The sequence below is a fragment of the Coffea eugenioides genome, chromosome 10 (genome assembly GCF_003713205.1).
Source record: "Coffea eugenioides isolate CCC68of chromosome 10, Ceug_1.0, whole genome shotgun sequence".
In the NCBI taxonomy this organism is placed as follows: domain Eukaryota; kingdom Viridiplantae; phylum Streptophyta; class Magnoliopsida; order Gentianales; family Rubiaceae; genus Coffea; species Coffea eugenioides.
This window is the reverse complement of record NC_040044.1, coordinates 33,322,627-33,338,062: the sequence shown is the minus strand read 5'-3', so window position 1 is coordinate 33,338,062 and position 15,436 is coordinate 33,322,627. Positions and strand designations below refer to the sequence as shown.

The 15,436-nt window shown below is 37.6% G+C and overlaps 1 protein-coding gene across 1 annotated transcript; it reads right to left on the bottom strand.

Annotated features, from left to right (window-relative positions):
• Positions 1 to 6,508: 6,508 nt before the first annotated feature.
• On the bottom strand, positions 6,509 to 15,436 carry LOC113748758 (ubiquitin carboxyl-terminal hydrolase 16). Its single transcript, XM_027292305.1, has 11 exons — positions 14,414 to 15,436; positions 11,361 to 12,726; positions 11,185 to 11,273; positions 10,895 to 10,980; positions 10,611 to 10,773; positions 10,390 to 10,507; positions 10,132 to 10,289; positions 9,276 to 9,360; positions 8,507 to 8,719; positions 7,615 to 7,676; positions 6,509 to 7,532 (listed from the first exon to the last, which is right to left on the bottom strand). The coding sequence occupies exons 1-11, from the start codon at positions 14,848 to 14,850 to the stop codon at positions 6,776 to 6,778; spliced, it is 3,534 nt and encodes a 1,177-aa protein (XP_027148106.1). The 5' UTR covers positions 14,851 to 15,436; the 3' UTR covers positions 6,509 to 6,775.

The window sequence follows — 15,436 nt, the reverse complement described above, 5'->3', positions numbered from 1 at the left end:
ATTTAAATCTGTCAGTATAGAATATATTTACGCTCACATTATAGAAAAGATCAATTCATTAAATCACATTTAAATGATTGAGAATTTTCTACCTAAACGCTCTCGCTCTTGGAAAGAATACAGCATATGTTTCTAACGAATTTGGACAAACAAATAGGCATGCATAAAATGTTTGTACATATTTGGAAAGGCTTCAACCTCAAGGCCGCAAATCCCAACCTTGATTTGAAGGGGAATTGGTGGAGTATTAACTACTATTAAACATCAATCGGATATTTTTCGTAAAAGTTTGTTCTTTCTTGAACTTTTCTCCTTTTAGCTTTTCCTCAGCAAACCTTTCTTCTTTTTTTTTTCTTTTTTTTTTTAACTTTTCGGTTTGAAATTTATCTCCAAAAACCTTTCTGAATATGACATCAGCATTGAACACAAAGGTGCGCTTATCCATGAATTGGGTAGCCGCAAAGGCAGCCAGCCCACATATTTAGAGGAGGAAAGGAGACGACAAATTGAGGACATCTTACATCTTCGGTACCAGTTTCAAATTTTCTTCATGCAAAATCCAGGGAATACACCACACATACACGTTACAGTTTACACAATGAAGAAGAGGATATTGCATTTTCTACTAATGCATGCAATGTACGGCACACTTTTAAAGGCAAATATATATATATAGACAGGAGGAAAAAGTTAAAAGAATGATGTTTTCTGGACGAATAAGCTGTGATTTTTTAAGTCTGTATGCAAACGTTGTCAAATATTTCAAGTGCTAGGTTTCTTCAGCTTTCCCTTTTTGGCTAGTACTTGTATCATCAAAAACCAGAATTACGTTGGAACAGTGTGACAATCTCCTTCTGTTCTAGACTTTTTTGTAGTCGCAATTTTGAGAAGGACACTTTCTTGCCCAGGGCCAGGGGGGCTGAACCGAAGCCTAGTATAAGTAGCCAGTAAGCCCTTGTCTCGGTAGAGATAAGGCTTTGACCATTTTTGCAAAAGAAAGTCAAAAAGTTGGAGTAAATACTAGTCTGAAAACTCCAGCTGCAGTATTTGATCATTTTGGTGGGAGCTGTCCGGTTTGGACTTTATGATAGTAGACTGACTCTGAAGGATTCAAAAACATCTGACTTCTTCCATTCATTTACTACATAGAATGACGGATCACGGTAGAGCTGCAAACGAGTCGAATTGAATCGAATCGAATTTTGAACTAATCGAGTCGAGTCTTAATTTAATTTTATCGAACTTAAACTTGAACTCGAGTTTGACGAGCTGATAGTTTTGAAACTCGAGCTAGAAAAATAAAAATAATTATTATATTTTTTAAAAAATAAAAAATATAATATTTTTTCTTAATAAATAATAAAATATTAAGGATATTTATGTAATTTTACTATTAAAATAAAAATATATATATATATATATATACTTGAGCTCGTGAGCCTAACGAGTTTAATATTTTGAACTCGAGTTCGAGCTCGACTTTGAATCCAACCGTTTGCAAGCGGCTCGATTCGTTTACACCCCTGGTCACGGGTGTATCTGCAGAATAAAAAAAATAGATGGAACTGAAAGGAGGGTGATTTATGGGCATAACGGGATTAGTGATTCAACCTCCGGGGGGTGTTGGTTTGTTGGCAGGCTTTTATGGGATGCAACGGCTAAGGTTCGAATCTTATTCCTATCAATTGCTAGTAATATATGGCTTTTTCTAAAATTCAGTGAATATTCAGAGAAGCATTTATTTGGATCATTCGATGGTGATTTAGTCCGTATTAATCTTAAGAATCTAGTTGGACTCGACCCCCTTTTTTTCTTTTGCCGTGGTTGATATATGACAAAAACAAATTCAGCCTCCACATTTAAATGTCTTGTTCATCTTAAGATTCTATCTTCGCAATTAATTGTTTTTGGTAGTAGGTGGGAGAAAATTGTTCATCCTTGACTTCATTAATTATTAGCAGGGATTTTCAGTAATGCTAGCAATCATTTCTTCTAAACACGAGACATCTGAACTTTGATTGGTTTATATTCTTTAGAGTTCTAACCTCCCTTTTTTGCGAAGTGATCATTTTTTAATGGAGTAGTTAATACGAAATCAATAAAATACAGAGTTGGTTATGTGGAGTAGCTATATGCCAAAATAGGAAGGGCACAGACAAGCGCAAGTGAAAAGAATTAGCAGTATGAACCAAATAGGGAAAAGAAGACGTAATCTTCCTCGATACGTAATGATTGGCAAAGGATCTACTGATCCGATATGTTGTCAATAAGAAAGTGAAGCGAAGCTAAAAATCCGCAGCGCAAGTTCCATAATGCACGGCTTGTTCACAGGGAAGCCTTTTCTACACTGTTCGCCGAAAGGCAGAAATACACACCGCTCCTTTAGCAACTTTTTTTTTTGGCCTTTATATCTATTAATTTATTTGAAATGAATGATTGAAGATAGGCATGTCAATGTATAAAATTTGAATTGAATTCCTTTAATTCATGCCCGAACCCATCAAAATTAATTAAACACAGATCTAGATTAGATTCAGATTCCTGTCGATTTCAAAAAGTAAATCCAAATTCGGATCTCTTATGATGAATCAAAATACGAGTAAATATTATATACACTGACTGAAAGTGCATACACTGCCGCCGTTTGATTCATGACATATTGTGCAAAAGTTGAATTTGAAATTCAAATTTTTCGTAATTATTATTCATCCAATGCTGACAGTGTATACACTGTCTGTCTGTGTAGGAAAGATTAATCCTTAAAATAAATATATCTTAAAAATATATTGAAGTTCGAGAATGACATATTATATAAGTACCATCCAACTTTTGTTTTCAAATAATAAATATTCTGAAGGAAGAATGTGTGGGCGGGCATAAGTAAGCGGCAGTTTGATGTTTGCCTGGATGTGCTGGTGTTTTGGCGGACAGAGCTTCCCGCTTGGTCTGGAACTTGCCGTTGCGGCGGATCTCTTTCATCTTCATAACATCTACAGTCTACTGCTGTATATCCTGAATCCCTTTCTTTCTTACTGATAACTGATGAGTATAGTAACGAGTTGATTCATCCAACACTCGAGCAAAAATAGCCGCAAGTCATATTGCGGCGGCTGGTCCTTCAAGTTACTCTTTTTCTTGTTTCGGTGGACCAGCAGGGCTCTTTCAAGCTCATTACTGATCAATTGCACTTTTGCCATGCCAGAAGACAAAGGATGCGAACAAAAAAAGAAGCATATTATTATTTTGTTATTTCAAAAATTGCAACTACTTTATCTTAACGACGAGCTTTGATGTCGTGCCAAGCTTTGATTAGTCTCAATTTGACTAACAAACAATGGTGTGACTAGATTGGAATCCTTGACCCGCCAAGGAGTTTCTACCTACAAATTTTAGGGGGTGGGTGGATCGATCAGTTCTTGACTTCCATGCACTTTGGCTCTTAGCTTTGAATCTCATTAAAGTGCTCTTCCTTCTTCTTCTTCTTCTTCTCTCTCTCTCTCTCTCTCTTTTTTGGGATAATTTCAGAAACCTCCCTTTAAATTTTTAATAATTTTATTTAGCTCCCTAGAGATTTTAGAAATTACGCATACCTTCCTTATTATTTCAAATGACAATACTATCCTTAAAAATTTTAATGAAAATCTATTGTTTGATATGTTTATACTTAGAATGACTTTTAAAATTATTTTTTATTCTTTTTTTTTTGCCAATAAAACTATAGAATTACTACTATTACCTCTGGTTTCTATTGTAATCAAATGTCGAACTAGTGATTTTTTTGATAAATTAACTTTATATGCAATTCAATATTTTTGTTGATCTTTATTTTCTATTTTTGAGTATTAAAATTAACAATAAATCAAAAGAAAATGGCCCAAAACTACTACTAAATTATGATAATTCCACTACTCGAATAATTCATAAATTTTAAATGAATTATTTCAACATTTTATTTTCTATCTTATAAATTTAAATCCATAATAAAATACCATCAAAAGTATTATATCATAGTGATAAAATTATTATTATAGTTGTTTATCAAATAGTAGGTATGGAAATGAAAAATTTGACACCTTTTCTTATAATTATACTAGATAATCTTGTAATTATATAGGAAAGTAAATTAAAACTCATTACACAAGAGCATTTTTGGGTATTCATTTAAAAATTTGACCAAGTCAAAACTATCAAATCAAGGGAAGTAGATGTAATTTTTCAAACTTTAGGGGGGTTTCTAAAATTATCCCTTTTCTTTTGGTTTTTTTTTTTTGTTTTTGGGAGGAGGGGGGGGTGTGTGTTTGGTAATGCAATGCTGATCATTAAGAGGGTGGGGACTGGGGCTGGGGACCTGGGAGATGGGGGTGTTTCTTTTCTTTGTCTACTACTCTCTAAATAATAAAAAAGAAAAAAAAATGGAGAATGAATTGTTGAAGACAATCCATTATGCAGGTTGCAAGTTGCAAGTTGCAAAAACCGTGGGTTTGATTGATGATTTGAGGTGAGGAGTATTTGGTACGTTGTATGCCACTAAAGTTTGTAATCAATCAAATGCAATCGCACCCTTCTTTCCTTCCAGTCTAGTCAGAGGTCCAGTCCACCTCTTATCTCTGACTTCTGCTAACACCTAATTAGTCGCCGCTCTGGCAAAGATTAATCTTAGATTTAAAGTACTAAAACCCATGTGATGGGGTTGATTAAGACAACAAAATGAGCAATGACCCCCCAAATAATTCCAACCTTGTGTATGGATTCCACGTATCTTTCTGCACCTTTCTCCTCTTAATTATCACTTTATACAGTATCACCAATTAATTAATGGTACTAATCACTTTGAATTTAACTTAACTACGCGCGGCTGGACTCCCAAGTTTACCGCGCCAATGTCTTTAAATTGTTATTAGCATCCAATTTGAACACACAAAAAAAATGTCTTAAAAAAATAATTCTATAGTAACTCACAACTATTCTCATCTAGTCCACCAGCTAGTGGTGCAAATGAATCGAGCAGCTCGCGAGTCGAGTTCGAGCTGGTTGAATCAAAGTCGAGCTCGAACTCGAGTTCAAAATATTAAACTCGTTAGCTCGCGAGCTCGAATATATATTTTTTTATTTTTTATTTTAATAGTAGAGTTACATAAATATCCTTAATATTTGATTATTTATTAAGAAAAAAGTATTATTTTATTTATTTTTTTAAAAAAATAAAATAATTATTTTTATTTTTTCAAGTTCGAACTCGAGCTAGAGCTTGAGCTTGAGCTTCAAAATGGTCAGTTCGTCGAGCTCGAGTTCGATAAAATTAAGTCAAGTTCGGCTAGATTAGGCCAAAACTCATACTCGACTCGACTCGTTTGCAACCCTACCACCAGCTTAGCCCTCCCTGACGTGGATATGCATTATTTACAAAAAAAAATGTAAATTATTAACTTGAATCGCAAATACATTTTTTAACACACAATTTTATCTTTTCAATCGTCTCAGTCTTTTTTTTTTTCTCGTATGCATCAAGTTACCAAGAGTACTATAGTAACTATTCGCACTGACATTTCAAATAATCTCGTATCCTTAAATTTTATTATTATTATTATTATTTGTACTCTGCAACCAACCGCATTAGCCTCTCAGTGAATTAGAAAACTCTTGTTCTTTTTACTCGTACACGCGTCCAAATTGTGTTTGTGCCATCCTCACAAATTTTATCTCTCTTTTGGAGTTTTTTTTGTGTGTGTGTGGGGGGGGGGGGGGGTGGTGGTGGTGGTGACTAGACGAGGGTCGGAGGAGGGGAGAAAGAAGAAAAAAAGCTATATAGGGCCAAAGTAAGCGAGTAAATTAAAAGGACGCGTGGCATGCAGGGCATCCCTTGAGCTTCGATGTCAATCTGTTTTTTCTGGAAGAAAGAAAAATGGCGATTATTGAAGTTACATAAATGATGCATATACGTTGAGATGAAATGAAGGAAGGAGGAGGAGGAGGAGGAGGATGATAACGAAAGAGAAGGATGGGGAAGGGGCATGTGAAGGGATGGATTAGTTGTCTCTGTCGGCCCATTCCATCGGTGGCAGCTTAGTTGTTGTTAGGGAGAGTTGATGGGTCTTCTTGCGTTGTTGTTGTTGTTGGATGGGAATTGGATTTGTCTTCATCTGGACCATATCCTCACGTGATTTGTCCTTTTCCCCATCTATCTCTCCTCAATTACCTTTGCCTTTGACCAACCCAATTAAACAATTAAATACAATACTCTGCCCCCTGCTTTCCACCTTTGAGGCTTTTGACTTCATTTGATCGTTTTGCTTGTTGCTTGTTTATATTTATTTTACCTGCGCGACGCCAGGGTTGCCTGAGCTCCCACCACCAGCCAAATTGTAAAGTCAAGGAGGAGGTCAAAATCACTAGTTGCCCAAAGACCCTTCTTAGCTGCACTGCACGGTGACTTATCATTATTCATTTCACTGCAATAGCATGACGACTTTCCCAGTTAGCAACAAGCAGAAAGCAACGATGAAACATCTAATGGACAATACTTTTCCCTTTTATTGCAGAAACCATTCTGCCAAAACTAGGGATCCCCGGACAGGAGAATGCTCTTTGCCATTACACTCTACACACTAATGACGGACTTTTGACCGCAAAAATACATATATTATATAAAGGGGAAGAGAGCGACAAAATGATGGCTCTTTCTTGAACGCAGCCAACCAGAGAGTATGATACTACTACATACAGCCACTCCCTAACCCCAGCCTCCGACCCTCTTTATTTCCGCTCGACCAGATATTCAATCTGATCTTTCCCTCGTAGGTCGTCTAAAAGTCACACTAGATTTCCAGTTCTCAAAGTTAATCCATCCTAATTTACTGGAGCCGGTTTCCCTACAACTACTGCTACCTAACTTTCTACACCGTTTAGTCGAGTCAGGACACAAAAAGGGAGTGCTTCCCTTGCCTGAGTCGGGACACAGCGTGCTTCCCCTGCTTCCTGTGACCTCAACTTCAGTGCGGCCAGGAAGCCTTGGCCTATCGTCAACAGTTGGTACTGCAGTATCAATGCATTCATCAGTCTCCTCGGGATATTTAGAAGCATAAGCTTCCAAGTCGCGCAGTGGATGCCTTGAGTACAAGGAGGATGGAGATGACGAGGAAGATGAAGACTCAGAATCAGAGGCATTCCTCCAAGAACTGCCACCATAATACACCCCCATATCTCCTATTCCTATCATCTGGTCAAAAAGGTCGTCTGAACACATTGAATCCCTGGTACTGCTGTCCGTACTGCAAGAATTTACTTCTGAGAAGAAAGAGGATGATTTATCACTTGAAGAGTCCTCTTCCCAAATTGTACGGAATGGCTGGAAACTCGAATAATTTGGACAAGCGCGTTCATCATTGGTCTCATTACTTGACGAATCATCCGCATGAATGTCCCATGGACCCCTGGCACGATGATATCTTGGCTTAGAATCTGGATGCCTTGATTTCCTTGGATCACGAGGAACCAATGTGCTCCTTATTAATCTTGGAGCTCGTGGTGAGCACCTAAAAGAGGTTTATACAGTAAGAAAATATCTCGAAACAATTCTGGAATCGTAGTTGAAAATGGAGATCCAGAATGTTCTACCTAGCATAAAGAAGCATGTATGCCCCCTTTGTCAAGACCCTCTCGAGTTCCACAGCGTTTACCTACCAACATGACAATCTTGACATCAACTTTGAAAACTAGGAGCTTACACATGCTAAAAATATCAGATGCCAAAACATACTTCAATTGCAGTAACATGAGATCATAGAAATATGTGGGTTTAATTCTTTATCACTCATTTTAATTTTTGAAAAAAAAAAGAGAGTAGACGCTTCAAACAAATTTTGCAGAGATGCACATAATGTGACTCAGCATGCAGATAGCAAGAGATTTGCTCAAACTTTGGTAAAGCACACACTCCTACATACACCTATCTGACCGAACATAAGCTTCTAAGATTTAAATCTAATTGCCTGACTACTTCCTACATCCTACTATCAATGATGTTTTACATCGGCACAAACTCTTGAGAAAACACATCGAAGATTGCCATCACAGATGAATAGAACAAGCTTCATATTATTCAACTAGGTTACCTAACATGTAACTAACCAAGCAAAGCCACAAGAAAAAACAAAATTAAACAAAGAATCAAAGCAGTTCCTACAGTTTGACTTCAAAACCCAAATATGAAACCACGCATATGAGATTCATTAGTTAGACAATAACAAGACACGAGGCCATAGAGACCCACGATGATGATTGTTGGAACCCCAAGTCTGAATAAACAATAAAACAGGTTCTCTACAAGGATAAAATGTTATACTGTAACACTCAATAAATTACCACCCACTATATATATATATATATATTTTTTTTTTTTATTTATTTATTTATTTTTTTTTTGGGGGGGTGCGGGGTGGTTTGAAGAGATTCAAGAGAACGACCACAATGAATACAAACTTAACAGATTTCAAGGTTGAAAACATACCATGCTGTCGTCGATTTTGAACCACTTGTTCTGAGTGTTTTTTACATAACAAACATAGTGACCGGAAAATGCAGCATTCATGATATCCAAGTGAACAATGACCCCATAAAGGCGATATATGGGGGACTTGTCACTCGTCCCACTCATGTAAGGAGCCAGATCGAGAATCTCAGGGAACCTTATTGTCTTATTGAGCTTCCCAAATTTACCTGACTGCATAACATGTCATCACATACCATTATGAAAAGGAAAACACCAGAGATAATCCTGGCCCTTTTTTTTATGGGTAAAAAACAAAAAAGCCCCCTGTGGTAAACCTAATACACAGAAAAGCCCCCCATGGTTTCAAAATATACAACACGACCCCTCATGCTTTGAACCAAATTGTAAAGGTGACGGAATCCGTTAAAGTTAACGGAAATGGACAAAATGACCAAAATACCCTGATATAATTAAGCAAAAGACAGCTCAAAAAAATCATTTGTTTTATTCTCTAAATAGAGAGAATTGAGGGTTAAGGGGTAGAATAGGTATATTTGATAAAAATTAAGTATAAAAAATTTTTTTTAGGTTCCAATAAGTCATTTCCGTTAAATTTAACGGATTCCGTCACCTTTACAATTTAGTTCAAAGTATGAGGTATCGTGTTGTATATTTTGAAACCATAGGGGGCTTTTCTGTGTATTAGACTTACCACAGGGGGCTTTTTTGTTTTTTACCCTTTTTTTATTTTTATTGTAAATAATAATCAAAGTTCCTAACAAAATACCTGAAATCTTTTCAATGCAATAGTCAAAATGTTAGGAGCCTCAAGCACTCTGAGCTTCTTTTTGGCTTTCTCATAGGATTTGCATCTGATTAAAATAAGAGACCTTCAGTCCGGCGTGTAATTTAGTATCCAACATTTAATATTACAAGAACTAAAACTTAGCAATTCGCATATCAATATGATTGAACATAGGAATAGACAATAGACATGTTTATGACATGTTCAACATTCCCGAATGACAAGTTTAAGACATGTTCAACTTCTCTAAATTGAGGCAACAGCACTTAGTGTTAATAGAAGTTTTTGAAATTCGTGAGTACAATTTGCATGCAACTTTGATACAGAAGGATCATGATTTCAGGCTGGAAACAGGATGCAGTTAAAGCAGTATTCCCAAATGACAAGTTTAAGACGTTCAACTTTTCTAAATTGAAGCAACAGCTCTTAGTGTTATAAATTATAATAGGCGGAATGAACAGGATTATAGAAGTTTTTGAAATTCACGATGACAATTTGCATGCAATCTTTGACACAGAAGGATCATGACTACAGACAGGAAACAGGATGCAGTTAAAACTATGGAATATAGATAAGGAGGGGTTAGATGATCCACCAAGGATCTTGGACTACAGCAGCTCAGTAGTATGTAAATCCAACAAGATGTAAAGAATTTCGAAAAAGCCAGGTGGATTAGAATATCACTGTGCATAAAAGGACATAAATCTTATTCTCAGATTTTTCAAGACAATCTCACTCAAATAATTATTAATCTAGTTGACAAAAGATGATGTAAAAGAAACATCTGTTATCATTCTCTGCTAAAAAGTTGAGTTAAAACCGAAATCTGCCGACTAACCTGCTGCAGTGGTACTTGTTTTCTCCATCTAATGTCTCTGTATGAGTGAACTGTCGCAAAGCTTCTTCCAAGGTTCCTATGTCTCCTCCTATCTCAACAGTAAGATCCATCATTTTTTCCTGCCGTTCAGATTTGCCTCCACATCTCATGCACTCGATCTGGAATTATAGAATCAATTTCCCAGCTCAAAATTGGTTTTTGATCTTTAACAAAGAAGAAATTTCTCAATCCTATCATTCCCAAAAGACCACGGATTACCTTGGATCTGAGGTAGCCCCCAAAAGTAAGCCCCAAGAGGGTTGTTTCTTCCAAAGTACCTGAAGCACTTATTCCAGCTTCGTTCAAACAACCAGATTGCATCGTATCGATGGCACACCTATGACGTACAATAATTAGCCCACAGCAGAGTGTTTTCTATTCAAAGTCAGAAAGGTGAAGCTGACTCCAAACACATTCCAGGAATCGAAAAGCCAGCTTACCTGAGAAATTCGTGTGCATCTTCTTCTCTTCCATTCCCAAGATTGCTCCCTATGTTTTGCAATTGGGATATGATACGGCTAGGAGAGATGGGAGAATTTCCATCCTTTGCCTTAAGAACAAGACTCTCAAACTCACAAGTGAAGCACCAGCCTCTTTTTTTGCCTGGAGACATGACCAAGAATTCAGTTATGTACATAAACAAAATCAAGAAAAAGAATGAATTCTAACATTCCAAACTGTAAGGTAATTGTAAATTAATAAAAACTTAAACAAGAGGGCATACATGCTCTGGAATGTAGTCCTTGCAGAAAATAAGCTGTTAGAGGAGGGGTGAAAGCCAGGCATTGCAGGACAACATTAGCATAGCAGCTGCAGGAAAAGTCCAAAAGAAATTAGATAGTTATCAGAATTGTTGAGTTTAACAATATCTATTTCTTTGTGAAAAGAAACTGCTTCCAAATAAAAAGCATGCATTTTAAGCATTTTACTAATGCGAAAGACGTGAATTAAAATAATACGTCTACCATACACACTCTGGCAGATCTAGTATACGGTGAGTCCATTGCATCCTACCTGTTCCCACAATTCAAGAGTCCACAAGGAAGTAGTTCAACCTTGTTCCAGTTGTAAAGCTTCACAAACAGATCGTATGGAAAAAGACCCTGTATATAAACTTGTAGTCAGTTCTATCTTTTAGAGCCATAGTCTAGACAATGTATGACAGGAATATCTGCTGCAAGAGATGATACCTTGTTATAATATTTTCCAACATTCTCGCCCATGCCACCTAAAGGAGCGAGCCGCGTTAGTTTAGAAGCTCGGATTTGGTCAACAACTTTCCACACTGAAGGTTTCGAGCTATTCCGAGCATTCTCTGAATGATCAAAACAACTTGAAGCACATGCAGGCAGCTCATGAGCACTATCAGCTTTTACAGATTTCACATTTTGAACTGTATATGTTCCGTAGTTTGGAGACAAGTGCTCAGTAGAAGCTTTAGATGAAAAAGATTTTACTTCCACAGATTTTGATTCCTGGGGGATACTGCTTTGGCCAGCAACCTTACAATTTACCTTCTCAGAATTCAAGGAAGGTAAACTACCAGCCTTGACATCTTTACTCATGGCATGGTCTCCTGGTTCTCTCGACTTCAATACTTTTCTTGTACTAAAATCACGAAAATCAACATGCTCAGGTCTCTCCAAACATAGTGCTGATGACGCCAAATCATCTTTATTCAGTTTTACTGGTGATGAAGATCCATTTGTTGGCTTCTTCTCTTCACTCAGAGAAGTATGAGGATCATCTGATAATGCTTTCTCATCACAAAACCCAGTCATATCTTTCTGAGGAAGAACACTTCTCGGCGATTCAAAGGAACAAGGTGAAGAAAATTGCGAACTTGAGAGGTCAACATGTGCTGCAGCATCACAAGAATGAGATGTATCATCAACAGCATCAATTCTAGACCTAGTAAGGTTGATTGGTCCATCCCAGAAGCCAGATGATGATGTAGATGGCTCAGAGAAAGAAGATTCACTGCAGCCATCAACACTTGAAGCTGATGATGTTGACGATCCACAAAGAGTATCCACATCAACAGAAATGGGCTCAGAATTAACCCCAGAAGCGACTAAATTGGAGTGCTCTGGGGAAGGCTTAGTTCGACCCACATTAGCATGATCACCGTCAGTCTTAACAGGGAAATGAACAGGCTGATGACCATGAGATGTACGTTGATTATGCAAAGCACTAGCAGATGCATCAATTGAGGATCCACTTGAAGTCAATCTAGAGACTTCACTTATCATTGGAGCAATCAACTTCGATTTTGAAATTCTTTCTTTCTCATCAGTAGAAATGTCCACTTCGTTCTCTGCCCAATCTGATGAATTTGAAAGACTGGAATCAGAAGCTTCTCCAGAAGATGTTTCATCTGCCTTAGCAGGATATCTCACTCCTGTCTCAAAACTATTCTTGTGAATTTCGTTCCGTTTTGCCTTCAGCTTCACAGGAGAAGTGCTACCCATTTTATGGCTTTGGTCATCAAATGTAAATGGCTGACATTCATCCTTGTGACCTTGTCTCCAGTGAATAATTTGACATTTACCAGAGCTGCAATATGCAAAAATAGATCTGAATCAATGCTAAATATGCAAAACTGTCATATAATAAAGAACCATCGACACACTAGGCATCTCCAGAATGTTTTTTAAATCCCCAAGCATATATTTAATTTCTAGTATGCTTGTTAATTTATTTTAGCGGCTTCAGTTAACAATCAAGGATCCTGATGCCATGCCACCAATCAACCTGCATGTGTTGTGAGGTGAATCGACGTCCAGAAGAAAGTTGCCAAGTCAATGATTTAGTCCTACCCACTAAACCAAGGTCCGTCTCAATTTCAGACAGATTTTCCTTCAAGATGATGAAAGCATTCAAATTCAAAAGTGGACGTAGGTACCAGATGAGGCCATCCTTGAGAATCTTCCATTTTTGAGTGGCAATTATATGACTCTACATGGCAACAGTGTGATTCAATTCTTTTCATGAAGCAATAAGTCCAAAGCCCAAATACGCAATATGCAACCTCACTGGTTTCAGGAAGAAAAATTACTATCAAAGCAGCAAATATAGCAGCCACAAATTGTCAGTTGATCCAAGAAGAATGCGATGTGTCACACAATGGTTTACTAATGTATAATATTGCTTCCAGAAAAGTAAATGTTCCGAAACAAAGCATGCTTCAATGGTAATGTGTAAAAAATTGGAAGCAGCTGCTTCATGTATGGAAGGAATTTTTGCCCAAAAATGCACCTTCTGATTGTCATGAATAACTGACCTACTGAACCGGTTAAAATGTCCCACAACCTGCATTTCATACTTCAATCATGGATAACTTCCCTAATGTAAAATAATTTAATGGAGTCTGCAATTAGACCCACAAGGGTGTGGAAAAGGTAGCTCTCATTATCAGATGCAGAATAGTTTGATGCAGATGCTAGTGAATCTCCATGAGATATGGAACAATATTTTGCTTGATGCAGTCTTTGTGAGCATCAAAGGCAAAAAAAAAAAGATGATGAGGACTGCCATGATGTGTTACATGCAGCTAAGATATCAGGCCAGCAGGGCCCTATTTGGTGCGGTAGTGCAATTTTTCAGTTCAAAAAGATCTGCATGTGACACCAACATCTAACAACTAAACTCAAAATAATATTCGTTCTACCCAAGCAAATATGTCAATTCCTTTAAAACCCAAGAATTATTACTCAACAAACAGAATTGTGAAACTGTCAATCATGAATACATCACTCAATTGCTACAAAGCGCAAAGAACACCATCCCCAACAACCATTGAAATTAATGCTTCTAAACGACAAACTAAGTTGATCAGAAACACAATCTACAGCGCACAAATTGCAATTCAGACAATATGCAGACTTTCTAAGGGTGCTAAACCAATTTCTACAGTCATACCACTTACTGAACAAATAATGACATCTAATCCTCCATTTCCCAAAAACTACATTCTGCTTTGTCGACTAAAACATGAAAAAAGATATCATTTCCTGCCAATCATTCCCCCTAACTCACAATTAACACCTCCACAGGAAAGATCAAATAATGCTAGATCGATTTGGCAAAATTCTCCCACAAATTTAGACCAATTACTAAAACAAAAAGGAAAACACAAAATGCTTCAGTCCATTTAGTCAAAATCAGCTCACAATTGAAGGGGGAAAATAAAAAAGAACAAAACTTTCGCGTAGAGCATTTGGGGTTTTTGTAATCATCATACCAGTAACGAACTGCTTTACACCGCGCGCACCGTGTGGTGGTCGGAGAACTGCACACCTCACACTGGTACGGCAATCGCCGCGGCGCCTGAACAGCTGCCGCAGGAGGTTGTGCCCCAACATTAACCTCCACCGGTCCCTCCACTTCTGCCACAGATTCCGGCACGGGCTCTTCTGCAGCTACTTCCGCCAACGAGCTGCTGTAGCCATAACCATTATGCCCATCATCATAGCCATAGCCAAAGTCCCCGTCAGCCTCAAGCTCAGCCCTTGAAGTCTCCTCTGAAACCAGAACCAAAAGGCGCTTGATCTCCTCCCTCCTGGCCACCGACCTCCGCCATTTCAGGCGGACAACAAAACCCACAACCGGAACAAAAATCACCACCAAAGACGCCACTACTACTCTAGCTAAAAACCCTAGATCCCCTCCCAGGAGCATTTAAACCCAAAAAAAAAACTTAAAATTGAAAAAAGCAGCAACAAAACCAAAAACTTTACATCCAGAAGACCCTAAATCTTTCACACTCATCCAGTCCCAGTTGCAATTGAGCAGAAATTATTATTAAATCAGGATTATTTCACTTGTACAACAACAAATCAAAATCGCGTCATCACCCGGTGAGCTGAATATGGACAGCGATATCTTCGAGAACCGCCGCGTAAAAAAAAAATTTACCAAAATTGGGTACGGATACCAAAGAAGGTGCAAGCATAGATTGGGTGAGGAGAGTAGAAGAGAAAGAGAAATGCAAAGGGAAAAGGGCGAGACCGAGAAAGAGTGACGAAGATTCTGACCCACCCGGAAATTTTTGAGATCGAGATTTATGGGTTTTGAGATTTTATTTTCTTTAAGACAGAAGAAGAAGAAGGAAATTACAGTAAATAGAATTTCTATAATTGGAGGAAGAGAAGAGGTTAGATAGAAGAATTTCTAAAACGGAATAATAGAAATAGTGGAGAGGTTGAAAATTAAAACTGTTAGTAAGAGGAGGGTTGGAGTTGGAGTTGGAGCGGAGGAAAGGAAT

What these genes read in the sequence shown, in the direction of transcription:
- LOC113748758 (XM_027292305.1), bottom strand. Translation starts at nt 14,850, where the DNA reads ATGCTCCTGGGAGGGGATCTAGGGTTTTTAGCTAGAGTAGTAGTGGCG. An exon ending in TTGGAAAATATTATAACAAG is followed by an intron (nt 11,274 to 11,360) that starts GTATCATCTCTT and finishes GTTTATATACAG; the next exon opens with GGTCTTTTTCCATACGATCT. An exon ending in GGGGCTACCTCAGATCCAAG is followed by an intron (nt 10,290 to 10,389) that starts GTAATCCGTGGT and finishes CTATAATTCCAG; the next exon opens with ATCGAGTGCATGAGATGTGG.